This window comes from Rhincodon typus, chromosome 29, assembly GCF_021869965.1.
Source record: "Rhincodon typus isolate 14 chromosome 29, sRhiTyp1.1, whole genome shotgun sequence".
NCBI classification, from domain to species: domain Eukaryota; kingdom Metazoa; phylum Chordata; class Chondrichthyes; order Orectolobiformes; family Rhincodontidae; genus Rhincodon; species Rhincodon typus.
In genome coordinates, this window is record NC_063360.1 from 9,416,893 (window position 1) to 9,440,715 (window position 23,823).

Sequence of the window (23,823 nt, forward strand, 5' to 3'; positions counted from 1 at the left end):
TTGCCTGGATAGCATGCAAAACAATATTTTTCACAGTATCTCAGTACATGTGACAGTAATAAATCAAATCAAATTATGCCAATTGTGGTGGGTTGGCTAATGGCCATGGTTTCTGATGCACTCAGTAAAAATCAGATTGGAGTCCTAATCACATCATTGGGCCTTAATTTATATGGACTGAAGAACCCATGTTCTGGTAGAGTCTTTAAAAGTTATTTAAAAAGTGGCCCACTCAATTAGAGGGTGTTCATAAACAAGAGATTTTAATACCTCACTCCCCATTCCAATTAGGTGTGAAGGTTCAAGTCTACAGTGTTCTATGTTTTATTTTATGTACCATTGTAACGGATGCAGGGTAATGAAATATGTCATTACAGTGATAAGATCTGGTGTACAATTCCCTGTACATTGATCTAACAACTTACCATAGACCCCCAGAAGAGTGCCTCAATACCAGTGAGTCTTCAATTTCAACAAGGTCAGTTTGGCCCCCAATTAAGGAACTCATCCAGTAGGAACTTAAATCCATTAGTGCTGGCAGCCACAGAAGTAAGTGAGCCAGTTTGAAACTCAGGTCCTGGGATGTAAGAAAGATCAGCAACACATCAGCCAGTTTCACTGCTCATTTCCAGTTTTGATGAGGAAATTTGCTGTGTGTTCGAACCTTGAGAAAATATCGCCTATCATTCTGAGGTCACTTTGCAACACTGGCAACACTTAGAGTCATAGGGATATGCAGCACGGAAACAGAACCCTCGGTCCAATTTGTCCATGCCAACCAAATACCATATATAAATCCAGTCCTATTTGTCAGCATTTGGCCCATATCCCCCAAACCCTTCCTATTCAAAAAGTAGACCTTTGCATTGCAATATTGTTATAATTTATGTATCTGAAGGAAATGGTCAATGGGATGTTAAACACAAAATGATTTATAAATGTTCTTGTTTCGTGTGATGTTTGCATCTAATGCCCTGATATTCTTTCATTGTTGGAAAAAATTACAGAGGATGGTCTCAAAGGAGGAATTACCACCATGTCTGAAAAAAGTACTAATTAAACCTGATCAGATATTACCGAAATAGTTTTTATTTCAAATCAATCTTCTGTGACCGCTGCGCTGCAGTACTTTTTTTTTGTTCTTGTTAGGATGTGATTTTTTCCACTTGGTGATTGTCTGGAATGAAGAGTTAAAGGAAGTAGGTCAGTGTATAGAGTACTGTCACCACGGATGTGAACAAAAGTTTTAGCAGACCTCAAACAGGCTCTGTATGACATCGCACATCACAATGAAATATCTTGGGTCTGTACATTAATCCATAAATTAAGTCCAGTGCATGAAAAATCAATTGTTTACTTGTCAATTCAGACTCCCATACAGAAGGAAGGTTGACAGTTCATTTAAAATGACAAAATCTTTTATTCCTCTGTGGATATTTGTTCAAATTTGCAGGGTCAGTCTCTGGCCAGTGTGCTTTCAAATGGACAGGATCAAAGCCCGACTTTCTTTCAATATCTTGAATATCTCACAATATGTCAGCTCTGATCTTTTAAAATTCAGCTATTTCAAAGCCATAATGAGGCCTTTTGGCATTTCAGTTCAAATGTCTTCAGATCTCCACCTCTACTTTGCTTCTGTCAGACGATAGTTCCCAATGGTTTTGTTTCTGTGTCTAGCGTTGACGTATACAGGTTCCCCTGTGGAAAACAGAAAGATGCCAATCACTCTAGTTCTGGCACATTATTCAGAAACATTGTTTAGCTTCTTCCTGGTGGATTATGTTAGATTGGTATTCTTACTAGTTGAGAGCCCCTGTAAAGGATTACGGCCCATCATGCAGAGGTCCACCAAGTATGAAAAGTGTGGGAAAGAAAATGAGATAAGCAGTAGTTATACAACACTAAATTTCTAAAGGAAATTTCCGAAGATTTCAAAGAATTTCTAAAAGGATGGTAGTCATCATTTGCTTGCGAGTTGTTGTCTAAGGATCTTTGGTGAATTTCTGCAATACATCTTGTAGATGGTACACACTGCTGGTACTGAGGGTTGATGGTAGCTGGAGTGGATGCTTGGAAATGTTATGCCAATCAAGAGGGCTGTTTTGTCCTGGATGGTTTTATTTAGTTTTATTTTATATTCAATGGATGAGGGCTTTGCTGATTAGGCCAGCATTGGTTGCCCATCCCAGAGGGCAGTTAAGAGTCAACTACATTGCCATGGGTCTGGAGTCACATGTAGTCCAGACCAGGTGTCATGCTTTTTGAGTGTTGTTGGAACTGCAGCTATCCAGGCAAGTGGGGAGTATTCCATCACTCTCCTGATTTCTGCCTTGTCACAGTTTGTGTTGGCCATACTTTGGGGAATCGAGAGGTGAGTTACTCACTATAGTATTCTTAGGTCCTGATTTGTTCTGGTAGCTACAGTGTGTTGAATCTCTAGTCAGTGGTAACCCCCAGGATGTTGACAGTGTTGGATTCGATGATAATAATGGTATTGAATATTCAGTGGTGATAGTTAGATTCTCTCTTATTGGAGATTATCATAGCCTAGCATTTGTTTGGCACAAATGTTACTTGCCATTTTCAGCCCATGCCTGGATATTATCCGGGCCACGTTGCATTTGGACATGGGCTGCTTCATAGCCCATCAAGAGATTTGGTGACAAAATTCTAGGCTGTCATTCAAATGCAACAATGACAAAGTTAACACAGTGTGGAGCTGGAGGAACACAGCAGGCCAGGCAGCATCAGAGGAGCAGGAAAGCTGACATTTTGAGTTGGGACCCTTCTTCAGAAATGACAGAGTGTTGTGCTGTCAAAGCTGCTTTCTGAATGAGGCTCTAAACCAAAGCCCATCAGGCCTTTCTGGTGGATGTAAGAGATCTTATAGCTCAATTTTGAAAAACAGAGGAGTTTCCTCAGTGTCCCGGCTAATGTTCATCATGGAGTCACCAAATTTTATGGCATGGAAAGAACCCCTTCAGCCCATCATGTTCACACTGGCCATCAAGCACCCAGCTACACGAATCCCATATTCTAGCACTTGAGGGAATGAGTTCCAAATACACCTAGCTCTCTGGATGAAAAAGAAATCCTCAAATCCCCTGTAGACCTCCTTCCCCTCACCTTAAATCTAAGGTACTCTTCGACAAAGAGAGAAAGTTTCTTCCTATTTATCCAATCCATGCCCCTTATAATTTTGTACGCTTCAATCAGAAACCCTCTCAGCTTTCATTTGCCTCAATCAAATTGAGAAAATAGATTATTTGACAATGATCACATTGCTGTTTATGGGAGCTTGCTGGGTACAAGGTGGCAGCTGCATTTCCTTACTTTGCAACAGTGGCAACAATTCGAAGGTGCTTCATTGGCAACCTAGGGTCATGAAAAGTGTTCTTTCTTTACATTAAGATTGATAAAGTTAAGACAGGTTGGAAATCAGAGACATTCAAATGGTTGAGCTCAATGTGTGTTGATTGGATTTGCTTAGGTGCTGATGAAATTCAACCAAAATATATATATGTGATGAGGAAAAGTTGTTGTGTAAAACTGAATCATTGTAAAAATCAGGCTTTTGATGGAATGCTTTTTGTGTCCTTGCTACATCCTGAGATTCACTTCTAGCTTGAAATGTATTCATTGTTGTCAGTCAAAGCAGCAACCACTTTGTTTGGTTCCACGAACTGCAAATGATGAATAACCTGATAATCTGTTTTCTGTGTAAGAAATAATCCTGCCATGGAATCTTTAAACCCGCCAGTCACTTTTGCTCCCCGCAACAGTGTAACAATTTACTATCTAATCTGAGATTCCACAATACTTATTACATTAGAATTTTCCAAATAATGCCATAAATGCTCCCTTTTCAGGTTGAAAAGCCAGATCCCACTACCTCTTGGGATGTCCTGCACCAAGCGCCCAAAGTTCCGTGAAATGGAAATCGATCCATTCAGTTGAAGGCCACAGCAAAAACTGACAACCCTGAGTGAATGAAAAGTTTGAATTCTTCCAATTTTTGCTTGCAAATCAAACCACTTACACTAGGGAGCCTTTTTCTTCCCTGTACTGCTTCCAGGATTTAAAAATACTCAAGGTGTGATCTGATAAGGGTACTGTAAATTTTGATCACAACTAACCTGAATGTTAAACAACTGGCTGATTGTGTAGTTTAACATTGTTTTTTGTTGCTACTGCGTATTGTTTGGACATGTTTAATATCGAGTTTACTAGGATCCTTATCTTACTATCTAATTCCTCATTGGCTATTTCATTGACGTTCACAGAGTGTGTGAGTTGCTTATTTTTCTGTCGTTTATGCAGTACCATGCACTTGTTTTTATTAGATTTTATCTGCCACTGTTCTGCCTCCATAATTATCTTGTCCAACTCACTGCAATTTTTGCATTGCTTCTGTCAATTATACCGCTGCTTCCATTTGGGTATCATCTGAAAATCTGACTATTTTGTAATGTATTTCTGAATCCTGCTCATTTATATAAATGAGAATAACCCTATGGCATCCTGCCAAGAGTTTGTCTCAACCACTCTTCAACACAATGTGTCTCCTTTAATTCATTGCTTTCTAACCTCCACTTTATTATGGATCCATTCCTAAGAGTTTTTTGAATCTCCAGAAATAATTTAATGTGTGACGTTGTCAAGTATCATCTTGTATGTCAAGATTTTCTATAAAGTGTGGCTCTCCATCATCCACTTAGGATGTCACATCTCTGAAGTAAATTAGGAGTTTGGTTAAACTCCTCTGAACCCTTGCTGGCTAATGTTCACCAAGTTACCATGTGATAGCAAAAAATGGCCGAAGGCACTGAATACTGCAAAGGCTATGAATCCTGACAACATTTGGGTAATAGTACTGTAGACTTGCGCTCCAGAACTTGTCATGGCCCTAGCCAAGCTGTTCCAGTACAGCTACATCCATGCGGTAATGTGGAAAATTGCCCCAGTGTTCCATATACACAAAAAAGCAGAGCAAATCCAACCCAGTGAATTGTAGCCCTTTAGTCTACTCACAATCATCAGGAAAGTGATGAACAGTTCATCAACAGTGGATTGCAGTGTTTCAAGAAGGTAGCTCACCTCCAACTTCTCAAGGCCAATAAATGCTGTCCCAGGCAATAGTGCCCAAATCCCATGAATTAGTAATTTTAACAATTACACTTCCTTGACTTTAAAAATAGAGACGTAGAGTGAAAGCAAGGAAGTTATGCTAAACCCTTATAAAGCACTGATTAGGAATAACTGGCTCAGTGATGCTCAATTTGGATGCCAACAGGACCACTTAGTTCGTGGCCTCATTATACCCTTTGTTCAAAAATGGACAAAAGAGCTGGGGGGCTATTTTCCCTGGAGCATCGGAGGCTGAGGGATGACCTTATAGAGGTTTATAAAATCATGAGGGACATAGATAGGCTAAATAGACAAGGTCGTTTCCCCAGGATGAAGGAGTTCAAAACTAGAGGGCATAGGTTTAAGGTGAGATGGGAAAGATATGAAAGGGACCCTGGGGGCAACTTTTTCACGCAGAGGGTGGTGCGTATGTGGAATGAGCTTCCAGAGGAAGTGATGGAGGCTGGTACAACTACAATATTTAAAAAGCATCTGATTGATTAAATGCATAGGAAAGGTTTAAAAGGATATGGGCCAAATACTGGCAAATTTGGATGGAAGGCGATGACCTAGTGGTAGTATCACTGGACTGTTAATCCAGAGACACAAATAATGTTCTGGGGACCCGGGTTTGAATCCCGCCACGGCAGATGGTGGAATTTGAATTCAATAAATATCTGGAATTAACAATCTAACGATGAACATGCATCCATTGCTGATTATCTGGGGAAATCCCATCTGGTTCACTAATGTCCTTTAGGGAAGAAAACTGCCAACCTTATCTGGTTTGGCCTACATGTGACTCCAGACCTACAGCAATATGGTTGACTCTTAACTACCCTTTGGGCAATTAGGGATGGGCAATAAATGCTACCTGGCCAGCGACGCCCTCATCCTGTGAATGAATAAAGGAAATGGAACTAGATTTATATAGGATATCTGGTTGGCATGGATCAGTTGGACCAAAGGGTCTGTTTCCATGCTATATATCTCTATGACTCTATGAACTCCAGAGGGGAGGTCAGAATACCTGTTTTTGACAATAAGGCAGCATTTGACTGAGAGTGACATCAGGGAGCCCTGGCAAAACTATAATCAGTGAGAATTAGGGGAAATTCTTTGCTGCTTAGAGTCATATCTAGCACAAAGGAGAAAAGTTACAGTTGTTGGTGGTTATTCATCTCTGTTGGAGTTACTCAGGATAGTGCCTAGGCCCAACCATCTTCAACTGCTTCATCAATGACTTCCCCACCATCATAAGATCAGAGGTGGGAATGTTCGGTGATGTTTGTACAATTTTCAACATCATTCATGACTCCTCAGATACTGCAGATAACCAGTCCATGGCAAAATATAACAAGACTTGCACAATATCCAGGCTTGAGCTGACAAGTGGCAAGTAACATTTGTGCCATACAAGTGCCAGGCAATGATCATCTCCAACAAGAGAGAATTTGTTTCCTCTTAACATTTAACAGCATCACCACCACTGAATCCCCCCAACTCCCAACATCCTGGGGGTTACTATTGACTAGAAACTGAACTGAACTCACGTATAAATATCGTGGCTGCAAGAGTATTCAGAGTATAGGAATCCTGCAGTATGTAACTCACCTCCTGACCCTACAAAGCCTGTCCACCAACTATGAAACGTAAGTCAGGAGTTTGATTGAGTCCTCCCTTTTTGCCTAGGTGATTACAGCTCCAATAACACTCGAGAAGCTTGGCACCAACCCAGACAGAGCAGCTGATTGCTTGGCATCGCACTCATGAACATTATCTCCCTCCACCACCAATGCTCAGTATTAGTCATGTATACCATCTATAAAATGAATCCTCAAATCGCACCTTCCAAACCTGAGACTCATACAATCTAGGAGATCAAGGACAGCAGATATCTGTGAACGCCACCCCGACAGGTTCTCCTCCTAGCCAGTTACCTTTTTGACTTGGAAATATATTGCCGTTCCTTTAGTATTATTGGATCAAAATCCTGGAACTTCTTCCCTAAGAGCATTGTGGGACTCCCTTAAACCTATGCCATCTAGTTTTGGACTCCCCTACCCTCAGGCAAAAGACCTCATCTATTTGCCCAATCCATGCTCTCCATAATTTTATAAACCTTTATATGGATTACAGTGTTTCAAGAAGGTAGCTCACCACCAATTTCTCAAGGGCAATAAGAGATGGCCAATAAATGCTGCCCCAGCCAGCAATGACCACATCCCATGAATTAGTAATTATTAAAAATTACTGTAAAGTTACATGTCCTTGACTTTAAAGATATTGACATAGAGTAAAAGTAAGAAAGTTATGCTTAACCCTTATAAAGCACTGGTTAGCTCTTAACTGGTTAGTTGTATTGTGGCCTATTACGGGTAACACACTTTCGGAAGGAGGTCAAAACACAAGAGTGGGCATTGAGAAAATTTGATAACATGACTGAGCAATTTCATTTGCTTATTGGTACCAGAAACATGGACTTATTCTCTATTAAGCAGTAAAGATGAGGAACAATTTGATCTCAGTGTTCTGAAAGACTTTGATACAGTAAACAAAGAGAAAGTTCGGTAACCAGAGGATATGGATTTAAGGTGATTAGCAAGTGGGGGCAATGTGATAAACCCTACAAGGCGCATGAGGAATCATTAATTAATCTCTTTATGGAGCTTGTTGAGTATAAGTTCCCTTGGTTCCCTGCTACAGCTGAGCCCTTTGTAATGCAGACTCAGTGATGACAAACAGACAGGTTACTACCACATTGTGGATATCTGTTACCACTTGTCTCCAGCTCAAACCTCTATCTGTCCAGGGTTGAGACTAGCCTATATACACCATGAGCAGTGGCTCTATTTGGTGTTCAACAATGAATGATGTTCCTTTCCAGTCAGGCTTCCTGAGTCATTACAAACATAAAGAAAAATAATTTATGTATTGCTTTGATTTAGAATACACTGTCTGAAAGGGCCATGGAAGCAGATCCAATGGTTTTCAAAGAAAAGTATGATTATAAAATCAGTTGTCAACAGCAAGTGTTGGATGAGTGTAATGTATGATAAACCTGGTGGTGGGAATTAAAAAGGCCACACGGAAATTCCTCCAACAGAAAGTGTGGGAAGAAACAAACTGTGGTCAACTACATTAAGAGACTCCAGGGTCATGATTGCAAGGAGAGATACCATTTCAGCACAGTATAATCAAATTAAAAATACAAACTGCAACAGTCTGCAAGTATCAAGGGATCAGAGGATGCTGAGGAGCGGGATAAACTCTTCTTGATTGATATACCCAGCACAGACACAAAAAATATATTCTGGTTTGCTGATACCATGGTTAATGGTAAGGGAACTGAGTTTATTTTGAACATAGAAAATACAGTATCTATTCTTTCAGATTCTAATTGTAGCAGACATTCAAATGGCATCGAGGTAAACACTTGAAGGGAGGTGTTTGAAGAACTATCACAAAACAACAGAGGAATACAATTATTTGGATAGTTTTATAGAGCTGGCATAGGCAGGATGGATTGAATGGTCTTCAGTGTGCTATCTTTTTATGATTCCTAAATACACCCCTGTAAGTGATACAATTATTTTTCACACAGAATGACACTTAGATTAATTATTTTTAATTTCTAGCTTGTCACCCTTTTTGAATGTGGGTATCATGTTAGTTTATTTCATGGACTAGTATCTTCCCACTCTCCAATGACCACTCTTTTAATGATTGTCAGAACCATGCAAATCTTGTCCCTACTTGCTTTCAGAATCCTGGAATTAATATTACTGACTCTTGGTGATGTGTTTGTTTTGAGTTTTTTAGCCCTTCTAGTACATTTGTATCAATGTTTACTGGTTTTATCATGTTTGCTCAACAGATTTTATAATCCTTCTTACCTTGTCTAATTAATTTTCTGGCCAAAAAGAAAGTGGTGATTGACACAACCAATATGATAGACAATATGCAGCCAATCAGGATCCACGTTGAGCCTGCCAAATAAATAAAGTTATCAGATCACTATTTACTGGCATCATTTATCAATAAAACAATGAAAAATCTACAACAATAAAAAGAAGATATACCTGATTTAATCAAAATGGCTAAGTCATGAATTCATTGCTGGCTGAAGAGTATTCTCGTGCTACACAAGGTATTACAATGATGCAGGATTGGCTGGATGGATGAGAAGGTCTTTACCTGTCCATCATTGTACATATGTTTTTTTTTATTTCATGCAGTCTTCATGAATCATCAGATCAGTGCTCAGATACAGTGTCACAGAAAAAAACTATTTTCTCGGATGTCACCTGTTACCATTCAAGATGAGCCCCAATAGCAAAAGATTCAATCACATGAGCCTGTGAGTTATTTGTATCCAACAATTCATCCCATCTTATGGACTCTATGACATAAGGATATATATGCACATGTACAATATAAATGACCAGAAATGTTATTATCGCATTGTGGATATCTGTTACCACCTGTCCCCGGCTCAAACTGTTGTTTGTTCACATTACACAATCAAACATATCCTCCATGATCCAACATGCAAAATAGGATTCATAAAATATTATCAATTGACTATGTCTTTGCCTTCCACAGTTGGCCGAATTGAATACTGGTCATTTATGCAAGGCAGGTTAAATGTTTAAGAAGTGCAAAAGCAATAGTGTTGAAGCTGAAGTTCTATTTGGCAAAAAGTTCCTTCCATTACATAGTACAGAAGCAAATTGTGCCTTTCTTTTTGGATGTATTTGCCTGCATCATATTCCCCTCCTTCTTCAAAGTTTTGCTAATCTCCCCACACCGTTGGACTTCTGAAATCTGCCTCAAACTTCTTCAAACACAAAAAAATGAGTACACTGTGATGTATCCTTTTGACTCAGAACTTCTGGGCCTACGTAGCTCAAACGTTAACCAGATGACTTATATTGACACAGCCTCTGTCTTAGACTTGTATAACATTCTTTCCCTGCCCCACATCCCTGTGTTTCATGTCAGGAGAGAGGCCTCAAAAATCACCTCTGAAGAAACTGCTGTTGATTTTTTAAGGTCTTAGTTGTGGAAAAAGTTGTTACTGTTCAATTAGATATAGCAAAATTCTTTTCAGTACAACATACCATGTTGTTTAGCTGATTTTTTAATATAATCCTGGTTATCAAAACAGCCACCTGTCAAGTTGACACAAAATTCTAAGGCAAAGAGCAATTAAACAGGGAATAATTATGTTCTTGTTAGATAAAGGAGCATCTGAGGAATATTATCAGAATATGAAACTGTAAGCAAGTATGCCCATTGAAAGTGGTTCAATCAAATACAACATGTCACATTCTAGGACAACCCTGTAATCTTGCGTTGCAACAATCCTGTTTCACACATGGAAATAGTTTTTTTTATTCGTTCATGGAATGTGGGCGTTATTGGCTAGGCAATATTCATCGCCCATCCCTAATTACCCAGAGGGCAGTTAAGAGTCAACTACATTGCTGTGGATCTGGAGTCACATGTAGGCCAGATCAGGTAAGGTTAGCAGTTCCCTTCCCTGAAGGACATTAGTGAACCCGATGGGTTCTTCCCAACAATTGACAATGGATTCGTGGTCATCACTGATTTAATTCCAGATATTTTATTGAATTCAAATTCCACCATCTGCCATGGTGGGATTCGAACCCAGGTCCCCAGAACATTGTCTGGGTCTCTGGATTAACCGTCCAGTGATAATACTACTAGGCCATCACCTCCCCAGTAGTATTGTTTACATCACAGTGTAAAAATGGCAACATCAACTTTGCAGGGTGCTGAGAGAGACACCAGGGGTAACCAAGCACCAGTTCTCAGCTGGGTTGGGAAGTTCGCAGTGAAAGAGGATCTCCAAACTCAGTCACCCCCATGGTGAGTGCGCATGAAAGACCCACAGAGCCCTGGGAGCTGCCAGCCAGATAATGCATGTGCAGGAACGACAGAAGTCGAATGACAGAAGACGATAAGTTCCAGAGGTAGTCCACAGGGCTCCCACAGCACGACAGAGAGAAAAACAAGCCTGCAGCAGTCAGGAACAAAGCAAGCTCAGATATCAGCAGCAGTGAGTGTTGGATGAGTGCAGAATGCAATACACTCAGTTACAGGAAATAAAAGGGCAAACAGAAGATCCTCCGATAGTGTGGTAAGCCGCATTAAGAGACACCAGGGTCACAAGTACAAGGAGAGAGGCCATTTCAGCACAATATAATCAGTACAAAATGTAAAATACAGGTTGCAACAGTCTGCAAGTATCAAGGGATCAGAAGGTGCTGAGGAGCAAATTGAATTCTTCTTGAGAGATATCACACCCAGCACAATATTTCACAGACACACGAGGTGAATTCTGGTTTGCTAATATCATGGCTAATGGTGAGGAAACTGAAGTTATTTTGGATACAGGAGATGCAGTATTTATTCTTGCAGATCTCACACTGTGGCTAAAACATAAGCTTCTTCAAACTCTTAACTTTTAGTGTCTAAGATTTATTCTGAGTAGGCCCAGCACAGAGGAGAGTGAGGCCCTACTGATTTTTCCAGAGCAAGCACAGGACCTGGAATCGTCGGATGCTACATCAGCAGAGGCGATGTCGGCAAGGTAGGCCCAGCGGCAAAAGATGGAGCCTGAGGATCGACAACTTCATTGTTGGTTGGGTCCAGCATTGGCGGCAGCGAAACGGTGGTGGAGGGCTATGGGCCCAGCGGCAAAGATAGTGCCTGAGGATCAGTGACTTTGATGTTGGTTGGGTCTGGCATAGATAGCGATGGCAGAGGGATGGCGGCACAGGCACATCGACACTGCTGAGCTGGCTCTCTTTGAGCTCTATCTTTTTTTCCCTTATTCTTAAATTATTCAAACTGGCACCTTCTCGTGGCGATAAGTGTAAGCTTTTCACTGTATTTCATTGTATTCTTACTGTAGAATACACATGGCAATAAAATCAAATCAAAATCAGTAAGAGTATGAGAATAGGTGATCATTTGCTATACGGGGGTGAGATCACCAAAACTCTGTACATCATTTCTGATCACCATTGTTACTTATTAAATATGAACCTTTTTATAGCTTTGAATCTTCTCCACAAAGCAGTAGCAGCACAGGAAGCTGATGTTGCTTCATTACTCTGTGGAACCAAACTTCTTCAATAAAACACCTTTCCCAAAATATCAAATGGATTTGTGAAAAGTTCATTTTTTTATCAAGACTCTAATTGTGTAGAACAGAGGTGGTGCCAGCAGTGAAGATGACCAGCCACCATTGAATGGGAATGAAGATACCATTGTTATTAATCTTGCATTCTCCTAGGCTCTTTGAAAAAAAGCATTGATGTTGAAGGAGTAAAAATTGAAATACTTCCTATTGCTAAAGGGACTGTTCCAGAGGAAATTAATTCACAATCAAATACTGAGGAACTTCAAGTTGAACAAATAGCGTATCTGAATGGACAATTGGATTTTTAATGCACTCAGCAAGGCAGCTCACTACCACCTTCTCAAGGGCAATGAGGGACAGGCTGCAAATGTTGGCCCAGCTAGTGACTCCCACATCCCACGAATGAATAAAAGCAAAGAATAAGGCCAGGAAAAGGAAACCTCAGAAAATGAAAAATAAATCAGACATTTGCAGCAGCTACTTGATAAGTTACAAAAAAAAGTGAGACCGAGAGAGGGGAACAGTAAGGTAACCGAATGTGAATGGGTACCAGCTTTTCAATAACAGTGAGAATTGTTTTTGATTCACTGAAAAAGTGACTAGAGAAGAACACAAGCTGGAAACTGATAAAAGAGAAGATGATGGACAACTTTCACAAATTCAGTACAGAAACAGCCATTGCTCTTGAAAAACAGACAGAAGAAACAGACACACTGATGAGGGCAAAAGAGTCAATTTGCTGAAATATTCACATTTCCAAAATCGCTATGAATATTATCTGAGGAAAACATTCTGCTATAACCAAGGTGGTCTTACCAAGTGAAAAATAAATTCTTGCGTTGAAGAAGAGAGATCTTAGTTTACGTTTGCAGAAGACTATCTTTTGAAAGCAAGCCTTCAACAGTGAAAAGGATCATCATTTGATCTTTTGAAGAAATAATTAGAGAAAAATGTGAAAGAAAATGTAAAACTGAACCCCTCAATTCTAGCCAGTATAAATTCTGAGGTGAGATTAATAATTGCATGGAAGTGTACAGACTGGGTGGCACTCCCACTGCCTCAGAAATGAACAATTCTCATCGTTAATTTAGAGATGTTGTTGTCCACTCCAGACCAGCCTCAAGGTCATGAAGGAGAGAAAGTTGTACCATTGCCTTTACATTCAGATTATCATCAGAGACTGGAGCCCTAGTCTGCTAAACATTTTCCTTCCGAGGAGAATGATACAGATCCAACCCACCCATCCTCAAAAAAAGGCCAAGAATATGGTTTTGATATTGAAGCCTTGGCCAGGAGAGATTGTGGTGGTGTGCGGGAGGGAAGGTGAGAGCAGAGATGGAAATGTTTGGCTGAATAGCAAGTGAAGGGATGACATATGATCTGATTAATTAAGGCAAAGAGATAATTACAAAAAGTAAAAAATAAGATGGTGCTTGAGACCAATCAAATGGCTGGAATAACATGACAGGTTTAAGAGTCATGCGTAAAGTGTCAATATTCAGCTATTGACACTTTACTCACACTGTTTGATGCTTTGGATCACCTGCAAACACTTGTTATGCAGCCTATCAACACTCCACTCACACTATTTGAACTATCTTCAGATGCTCTTAATTACCCAGACTGATCTTGCAATTCCCTCTCCACCTATATTTTCTGTGCCTGTGCGCTTCCCTCTACTTCACCTGATGGAGGAGCAGCGCTATGAAAGCTTGTTATTTCAAATAAACCTGCTGGACTATAACCTGGTGTTGTGTGACCTCTAACTTTGACATACTGTGTCAGGACCCCCCTGACTGACGGGTGCCTCCATGGACTTTGGTGACGACTACTTCCCTCGATGTTGAGACATGGCTGCCAGCTTGGTCAGTGTGTTTGCCTCATAAGCTGCTGCGTCTGCTGGGAAGAAGGCCATTCACTGGCCTTCCCCTATATTCAGAGTCAGAAGGAGAAGGGAAGGTAGAGGCGTCCCAAAGTGGAACCATCCCACTTGATTAAATGCCATCTGCCACCAAACTCAGTACAGGGCATTACAAGATTTTATATGTGGTAGCAGGACTTGGAAAATCACAAATGATTCGGCTGAATTATCATGGTTTTATGAAAAGGAACTTTTGTTTGATAAATCTATCAGAGATTTTTGTCACAAGGTAGATAAGTGGAACTAGTGATTGCTGTAAACTTGGTACATTGAAAGGTATTCAAAACTTTTAGTGTCACAGATACGGGTGTTATACAAGAGAAAATCTCTTTGGATCGAGAGTAATACATAGATCACAGATCATAATCGATTCAGGATTGGTTAATGAAAAAAAAACAGAAAGCAAGAATAAACGGGTCATTTTTAAAATGGTGAAGCGCAACTTATATAGTGACACAATGAACTACCTTGGGCCTCATCTAGTTACAACTTTAAACAATAAAATGAAGGAGTATGATATAATTTCTTCAAGTTTGCCAATGATACGAAGCCATACAGGAAGGCAAGCTGTTGAGTGATTGAGTGGAAAGATAGAGTAGAATGTGGGGAAGTACAAAATGATCCACTGTGGTATAAAGAATGGAAAAAAAACCTGTTTTCCACAAAAGGTGAGAGAGTAAATGTTAGTATTCAGTGTATTTTGGGAGCCCAAAATATGGTATGCAAAAGGTTAACATGCAAATACAACAAGAATTAGGAAGGCAAGTGATATGCGTTTAAGTCTTTAATGCAAGTATTCTGGAGTGTGAGAGTCAAAGATCTTGCTAAGTTGCACACTTTGGTGAATTAACACCCGGATTACTTTTCAACTTGACTTAGAGACTGGGAGGCAGAGGGAAATGGAAACATAGGGTTGACCCCAAAAAGGAGGAGAGATGGAGCAGATTGAGCCAGTGTTATCTGGAGTTTGGAAAAATGAGGAATCATTTCACTGAAACACCTACAGCTCTTAGTCGGCTGGACACGTATAGGTGTTTATAGAATATTTCTAGTGATTGGGGAGTTCCAAAATAGAGACCTTATCCTTTGCCTCAGGATAAGAGTTGACCATTTAACACCGAGATGAGGAGAAAGTTCCTTTCTCAAGCAGTTGTAAATCTTTGGAATTCCTTACTTCAGAGGATTCTGAGTGCTTAGTAAATGCGTAATTCATCTGACATCAATTATTTTTAGCCACTGAAGGATAATGTAGGAAGATAGCATTGTTGTTGAAGTTCAAGTATGGTGGAACAGTTTCAAAGAACCTAATGGCCTACTCCTGTTATTCTAACAGAACCCTATTGTACAGTAATACCCAAATATTGAATCCAACCACTCCACCTCTCTCAATTACAATTTTATCCCTACCATCCAATGACACCACTTCCATTTAAATCCTGCCAATCTATGTACAGTCTACAATCTCCTCTCGAACATTTCCTCAATCCTAACACCTACTAACCCCAACCCCCTTGTTCATCAAAGCTCTCCACAGTCTCACTAACCTAAAATTCCTCCTTCCTCTCCACTGTACAATTCTGTCACAGTCCTTCTTTTTAGAGATCTGCCATCTTTCTCTGGCTGGTAAGCAATTGGGAATTGGAGGTAAAGTCCACAAGACCTGTTCCTCATTACAGACATATGTTCCTGAAACAGGCACTGCCTGATAGATTAAGCATTAACGCACACGTAGGGAATGTTATCCAGAACTATTTGGAGCAGGGAATTCATGTTGTCAGTCAATATGTAATATTGATGTGATGCAAGTGTTGCCATTTTAATAATTAAATCAAGCTAATTTACTCTTTTAAACACACACAGGACAAACTGCAGGAATAAGCACACACGTATATGCATAGAGTCATAGACTTATACAGCACAGAAACAGACCTTTTGGCCCAACCGATCCATGCTGACTATAATCCCAAACTAAACTAGCCCATATCCCTCCAAACCTTTCCTACTCATGTACTCATCCAAAAGTCTTTTAAACATTGTAATTACAACCATCCCTGACAATACACCATGACCGGGAAAATGAACAAAGTTGACGTTCAGTAGGGCAAGCTGCCAGGAGAAGGAGGAGGAGATAAAGTACAAGGCTTTTCTTCAGGAGGACAGAACTGCCAGAGGTATTCTGGAAGAAATTATCCAACTTAAACCTCAGCAAGGAACAATGTATTGGACATGTTCAGGAAATAAATGCTCACTGAAATCTGCAGTCACAATGACAACCTTGAAGCAGGGTAAGGACAACATCACCAGTTGCTCTAAAGGTAACTATAGTTATGAACTTCCATATGTGTGGCTTTTCCCTGGCTGGAGCAGATGTTATTTGTAATGTGGCTTAGTGTGCTATCTGCTGTTGCACAGGGGTCCACTGAGGCTCTGGATTCCAGGAGAAATGAATAAATTATGTTCTCTCTTGTCACTGATGGAATAAGCATGGAGCTTCATGAGGATTGCAGGCTTCTCACTGTCAAAGGTGCCACTTTTTGAGTGCTGTGTTAAAATTCTGAGCTTCCTCATAACCAAGGGAGAATCCACTGCGACCATATTGTGCAGGTAAATGCCTGGTATCCTAGCAGCAGTCATGAACTCTTTGTTCCACAGCAGTCTGCTGTGTCATCAACTTTGAGCCACCACAACAAACCTTGGCTGGTTTTTTTTGATCAATGAGGATGATCTTTTCGTGATGTGCCTCATATCTGTGGGGCACATCCTACATACCACATTGGCAGCATTGAAATAACCACATCAGCTGTGATAGAAGAAATCACTAGGGAGTGGAATTAGAGTTATCACAGCCCAGACTAGTCAAGAAAAAATCCTATTGCTCCTAATGGGGGAGGCACAATGGCTCAGTCGTTAACACTGCTGCCTTATGGCATCTGAGACCCAGGTTCAAATCCAGCCTCGGGTGACTGTCTGTATAGAGTTTGCAAGTTCTCCCTATGTCTATGTGGGTTTCCTCTCAATGCTCTGATTTCCTCCCACAGTCCAAAGATATGCAGGTTAGGTGCACTAGCCATGCTAAATTGCCCTGCAGTGTCCAGGGATGTGCAGGATAAGTTGGTTAGCCATGGGACATGCAGGATTACAAAGATAGGATGGGGGGGTGGGGTAGGGGGAGTGGGGGGATGCTCTTCAGAGGGTTCATATGGACTTGGTGGGCTAAAAGGCCTGCTTCCACACTGTAGGGGTTCTCTGATGGAGTATGGAGTGAGCTTCACACTCCTCATCATTGTGAGGAAGAACCTGTGCCACTCACAACAGAGGAGGTATGTAGCTGAGGAGCAAGAAGAAGGCAGCCATCACAATTCCTTTCTAGTCAGCCTGCCCAAGATCAACTAATTTGTCTGCAATATCCATTAATTCAGAACCCAATTCCCTGTACTCCAACAGTTCCACTCCTGTCTTCCTTCTGTTTCTGACCATCAAAGCAAATCGCACGCCCTGTGGCCCCAAAAATCAAGCAAGAGCAGTTTGCCAAGGTATATGAGATAAGCAGTTGGTTTTATATGGAAATCTTCAGTTGTTCACTTTAATGTTAGCTACAAGAATATCAGATTTAATGAATTTGGCTTCACAATTTGGGATTTGAACTCATAAACACTGCCATTGTTGTAAAATTAAGCCTCATTTTAAATGTTTGCCTGAATCTTTGCTTCAAAAAAATTGAATCAATTTATACTTTTTATCCGCAGTATATTGTAAGGGAGTGCCCATTACACTTTCTAGCGAGAGTCACAGGGCAGTGAGCAGGAACCAGTGTTAACCTTTCCCACCCCATTTCAGAGCCAAAAGGTCTGCTGAAGCTAATCTTACACCAAAATACCATCAAATCTTGGATCTGCCACCAGCACACAATGCAGACCAAGATACTGGATGAAGAAAATCATTATGCTGCATCTTCGTAATTATAAACAGGAAATTGCCACATACCACCAGTTGTGTTGTCATTGGAAGACACTGCCATTTCATTGTTGACAACTGGAATAACAAGTACATGTATTATTCAATTTGTTATAATAGTGAAACTCAGAGTTCTCAAAACTAGACTGTTTGCTAAATTAACATACTTTCTCAGTTGTGAAATACTTTGAGAATAAACAACTAATTAAGTAAGAATAGAGAGCATATGGAACAGGTTGCCAGAGTGTACATTCAATCACAGTTTTTCCGAAAATGAGAGCAGTTTGGAGCTCTTCCAAGAGGTCAATATTCTATAATATAAATCAGGGTCAATGTGGTCTGCTGGACTGGATTCAAATGGCTAAACATGTTGGAGAGGAATTTTTCAGGTATTTGGACCCCGATTGCCCCAGGAGTTATACCTGCTTTTTTACTCAGAGATTGCTTGATTGACAGGGAGCACCCATATCTTACTTACTGAAGAATCATAGCTCTATGGGACAAGCTAGAAAGACCAAGCGGTCTTTTCCTATCATAATCTTATCTATTCATTTTAATAGCCAAAAAGCGATCATTTACAAATAACACATACCTTGGACGTGCAGGTGAGTGCCATTCCCAGACATTCTGACCACTGGTGGAGGAATCTCAATTAATACCTCACAAAAGTACATTCCAGTGTCATTCCGGTTTATTTGGGAAATAGACAAAGTGCTAACTGTATCATTGAGAGAGTGTTTCATCCTTTCGGTGTAATCCAGGTAAGGCATCGTTATGTTCCCTCTGGATGTCAGAACTAGAGTCTTTTGCTCTGATAAAACTTTGCTCCATTCAATCCGCCGTTCCAAACTGGAGCTATTAATCCAACAAGTCATTGTTGCTGTCTCTCCTTCCATTGCAGAAAGGAGAGGTGGAGACTGTGTAACCATAAGAATTACACTGTTCCCAACTGTAAGGAAAAGAAAATGCACAAGGATTGAAATGTTCAGTCTTTGTATAAGAATCTTTCAAATATCACCCCCTATTGTTTTCAGTTATTCATGCAACTGTATGCACTCAGCCATCTAAAATGTTTCCAACAACGAATGATCAAATAAAATATTTTATGTGATATTGATTGCAGAAGGCATATTTGCCTGGACAACTTGATGCTCACTTACAAATTGAACATCCACCTGAACAATAAAAACAAACAGCATGGCTTCTTTTCAACAATTCATCCAAATGACAAGATCATTAGGAATGGAGCGTTCCCTTTTTACTGAATTGTAATGGAAATGGACCACATGAATGTGTTCTTATCATTCTCTATCCTTAGAAGATCATTCCCCATTAAGTAAATCGAACAGGCTGGAATAATGTCCCAGTGCCATTTTAGTGAATCTCTTCTGTATACTCTTTGAGGCCCTAAAATCCTTTCAAAGTGTGGTTGTTTTAAGTAATGAGTTTAATGACTGAACTAAAGGGAAATGAGTGTTAATAAAGGTGTATATTAAACACCTGTGGGATACCAACCAGTATAATATGTACAATTATGTTTCTGCCATCAGCCTTACCCAGAATTGAACACAATACTCCATCTAGGACCTAACTAAAATTTTATAAATTGGTATAATTTGGTATAAATTGTGGCTTTTGTACGATGGCTGTATGCTTCTATTAATAAATCTCTTATGCATTTTTAAAAGCCTTCTCAATTTGACCTGCCACCTTCAGAGATTCATGTATAATATATACACCCTACTCTTTTTATTCCTGGCTAAAAATAAGTTTGTATTGCGCCCCCCCTTCATTTTTCCTGCCACTTTACTTCAAACCTATCTGCATTAATTATTTCAGTTATGTATCTTCCCAGTTCACCAGTCACATGTCCTTCTGAAGTCTGTTACCATCCCTCCACAATGTTTATGATGGTCCAAACCATCCAAGTTCTGGATGTCAGAGGCAGAATGTACAACCTGAGATATGCATTGGTACTCTGTAGGAGTCTGGATGCATGACCTTTTTGGGAATTGAAGGGGAGGCTTGAACTTCCAATGGGCAATCCCCCTTCTCCTTGAGCGTACTACAAACGTATCCAATTCTATTCTGAAGCTGGGAGTTTAGACAATTCTGATATATTTACATGAATAGTTACCCTGGAAAAGTAAGACAGGAAAGTTATAGTCTAGCTCCTGGGCAAATCCCAACTATTCACCATAACTTACCACTCTGACTATCTCATGTGATTTGGTTTGATTTGATTTGATTATTTTCACATGTACCGAGATATTGTGAAAAATATTGTTTTGTGTGTTATCCAGACTAATCACACCTTACATGAGTACATCAGGGTAATGGAACAGAATGCAGAATATAATGTGAGAGCTAAAGAGAAGGTGCAGAAATAGATCAATTCTAATATATGAGAGGTCCGTTTAAAAGTCTGATAACAGCATGGAAGAAGCTGCTTTTTAATCTATTAGTATGTGTTTTCAAATTTTTGTGTCTTCTGCCCAATGGAAGAGTGTGGAAGAGGGTGTAACCAGGGTGGGAGGTGCCTTTGACTATGTTGGCTGCTTTCCTGAGGAAGTGAGAAGTGTAGATGGAGTCAATGGAAGGAAGGCTGGTTTTCGTGACGGACGGGGCTGTGTTCACAACTCTCTCTAATTTCTTGTGGTATTGGGCAGAGCAGTTGCCATATTTCCTTAGCTTTCTCAGGAAGTAGAGGCATTGGTGTGCTTTCTTGACCTTAGCATCTGTGGATGGACCAGGACATATTGTTAGAGACGTTTACTCCTAGGAGCTTGAAGATCTCACACCTCAGCACCATTGATACAGGCAGGGGGTGTGTCCTCCACTCTGTTCCTGAAGTCGATAGCCAGCTCCTTGGTTTTGCTGACATTGAGAGAGAGATGGCTGTCTTTACACCATGCCACTAAGCTCCCTATCTCTTTCCTACACTCGTCATTGTTTAAGATTCAACCCACTACGGTAGTATCATCAGCAAATTCGTAAATGGCCACACAGTCATGAGTGTATAAGGAATATAGTATGCAGCCTTGCAGGGCACCAGTGTTGAAGATTATTGTGGAGGAGGTGTTGTCACCTGTCCTTACTGAGTATAGTCTGTGGGTCAGGAAGTTGAGGATCCAATTGCAGAGGGGAGAAGCAGTGACCTAGGTCTTGGAGTTTGGAAATGAGTTTGGTTGGAATTATATTGTTGAAGGTGGAGCTAAAGTCAATAAGTAGGAATCTGATGTAGGTGTCCTTGTTATCCAGATGTTCCATGGATGAATGTAGGGCCTGGGAGATGGCATCTGCCGTGGATCTATTGCAACGCTAGGCAAATTGTAGTGGATCAAGGCAATCTGGGAGGCTAGAGTTGACATGTGCCACAACTAGCCTCTCGAAGCACTTCATTATGATGGATGTCAGAGCTGCCGCACGGTCATCATGAAGGCACGCTGCTCAATTTTCCTTTTGCGTTGGGATAACAGTGGTCTTCTTGAAGCAGGTGGGAACCTCACGTGGTAGTGAGGAGAGGTTAAAGATGTCTGCAAATACTTCTGCCAGCTGGTCCGTGCAGGATCTGAGTGCACAGCTGGGGTCTCCATCCAGGCCGATCACCTTCTGTCGGTTCACTCTCAAGAAGGCCGATCTAACGCCTGTGAAGGTGAAAGTGGGTATAGGTACACCCGAGGCTGTCAGGGGCAGGTGACATTTATTTCACTGACCTTCTGTTCAAAGCAAACACAGAAATCATTCAGCTTATCAGGGAAGGATGCATTGCTGTCAGCGATTCTACTCGACTTCGCTTTGTGGCCTGTTACATCGTGTAAGCCTTGTCACAATCAATGTGTGTCCATGTGGTTAGTCTAGGACTGTAGCTTAGTCTGGTATTGTCCCTTGGCAACCCTGATGGCTTTGTAAAGGTCATACCTAGATTTCCAGTATAAGTCAGGATTGCCAAGTTAAACACCTCAGACATGGATGTCAGTAGGGAGTAGATCTCCCGGATCATCAATGGTTTCTGGTTGGGGAGCACTCGGATTAACTTCTTTGACATGCAGTCCTCTACACACTTTTTGATGAAGTCTGTGATGGTAGTGGCATTCTCATTTAGATTGGCCACTGAGTTCTTGGACCAGTCCACTGACTCCAAGCAGTCACATAGGAGCTCTCCCATTACTTCAGGCCAGCAATATATGCCTTCTGTACCGGATCCTCACCCCCTGGTTGCAAGCCAGGAGAAGGAGCACAACTTTATGGTCTGATGTGCCAAAATGCAGGGGGGAATGGGGCAGTAGGCATCTTTGATGATGGCATAGCAATGGTCAAGGGCGTTCGGGCCTCTGGTGGGATTGGAGATGTGTCTTCTTGGCAGCACATTGTTGAGGCTGGTCTGTTTGAAGTCACCAGCCACGAAGAACAAGGCCTCAGGGTACTCCATGGTCAAGTCCAAGCACCAAGAGTTGTTGATTAGGACGCAGGCCCCTCTGCCCCTTGCCTTGCCCAAGAACGTCAAGCGGTCTATCCGGTGAATTGAGAAGCTCTCACGTCGTAAGCACAGTCAGGTGAAGCGGGAGTGAGCCATATCTCTGTAAAACAGAGCACACAGCAGCTTCTCAATTCCCTTGACCCCTGTGAATAATCCTTGACCCAACAACCCTACTCCAGCCACTCAACTACATTCCGTATTAAAGCTCAACAGTGCAGCTAAACCCATCCCAAAAATAATAACTGTCCACCCACCAAACTTCACCCCATACCCCTGACTACCTTTGACTATCCTTCTACCTCTCATCCTGACCTGATTGGCCAGCATCCTGACTACTCCTCCTAGCCCAGCTACCACTTCCCCCTATAATCACTACCATATCTTGCACCCACCACCCTACTCACCACCTTACCCACCAACCACTTCAACCACCAATCCACCTCACCCACTAGTCACCCCCATGACCAAACATCTCATCCACTTGCCACCCTACCACTTCAGTTAACTGTCAACCACCCACACACCTCACCCACCAGCTGAACCTACCCATTCACAGATACATCCTCTCACCCGTTCATTGTCATTCACACTGGATATTTAAACCTACAGCAATCAATACCAATAAAGGGTGGTGTCAACTCTTCCCCTTACCCTACAGCACTGTGATGGGGTTTTCCAAGGATGTTGTGCTTTGTATTTCTGGAGATTCTGAACTCAAAAGACCAGGCAAGAAATACAGAACACTGCTGAAGCAGCAATCCAGTGATCATCACCACTCTGTAGAACACTGCGTCCAATAATGTGGGTCATTTTCAAACTTAGAAACATTTCGTTTTATTCATTACTCTGGCCATGAATTCATTTCAAAGAAAGTGGTGAATCCCAATACCAACTCTTGAAGAATGGCATGACATAACATCCTTTCAGTCTGAAAAGTAACCAGTTACCATTATTGACTACCTTCTGTTCCTTAACTTATTTTGAATTCAGAATGCCACAGTTCCTTTAATTCAATGGGTTTGAATTTTGTTTCTAAACCTGTAGGAGGTCACAGCCTGGATGTTGAAATTGAAAATTACCTGCACTTGAGCAAGTGTTTGGATGAGAACATGATGGGGACTGTTTGTGATGCACTCCACATGAAGGACTCTTGTGGTATAGGGTAGC

At 41.0% G+C, this 23,823-nt stretch overlaps 1 protein-coding gene across 1 annotated transcript in view; it reads right to left on the reverse strand.

Annotated features, from left to right (window-relative positions):
* Positions 1-1,066: 1,066 nt before the first annotated feature.
* The window catches only part of LOC109929415 (cytotoxic T-lymphocyte protein 4-like), a 40,475-nt gene continuing 17,718 nt past the window's right edge, over positions 1,067-23,823 (reverse strand). The window contains exons 2-5 of the mRNA XM_020529089.2: positions 18,769-19,125; positions 18,207-18,254; positions 9,024-9,116; positions 1,067-1,698 (exon numbers count right to left, since the gene is read on the reverse strand). Coding sequence (XP_020384678.1) covers positions 1,625-1,698; positions 9,024-9,116; positions 18,207-18,254; positions 18,769-19,125 — 572 coding nt within the window. The 3' untranslated portion in view covers positions 1,067-1,624. The remainder of the gene's footprint in view (positions 1,699-9,023; positions 9,117-18,206; positions 18,255-18,768; positions 19,126-23,823) is intronic.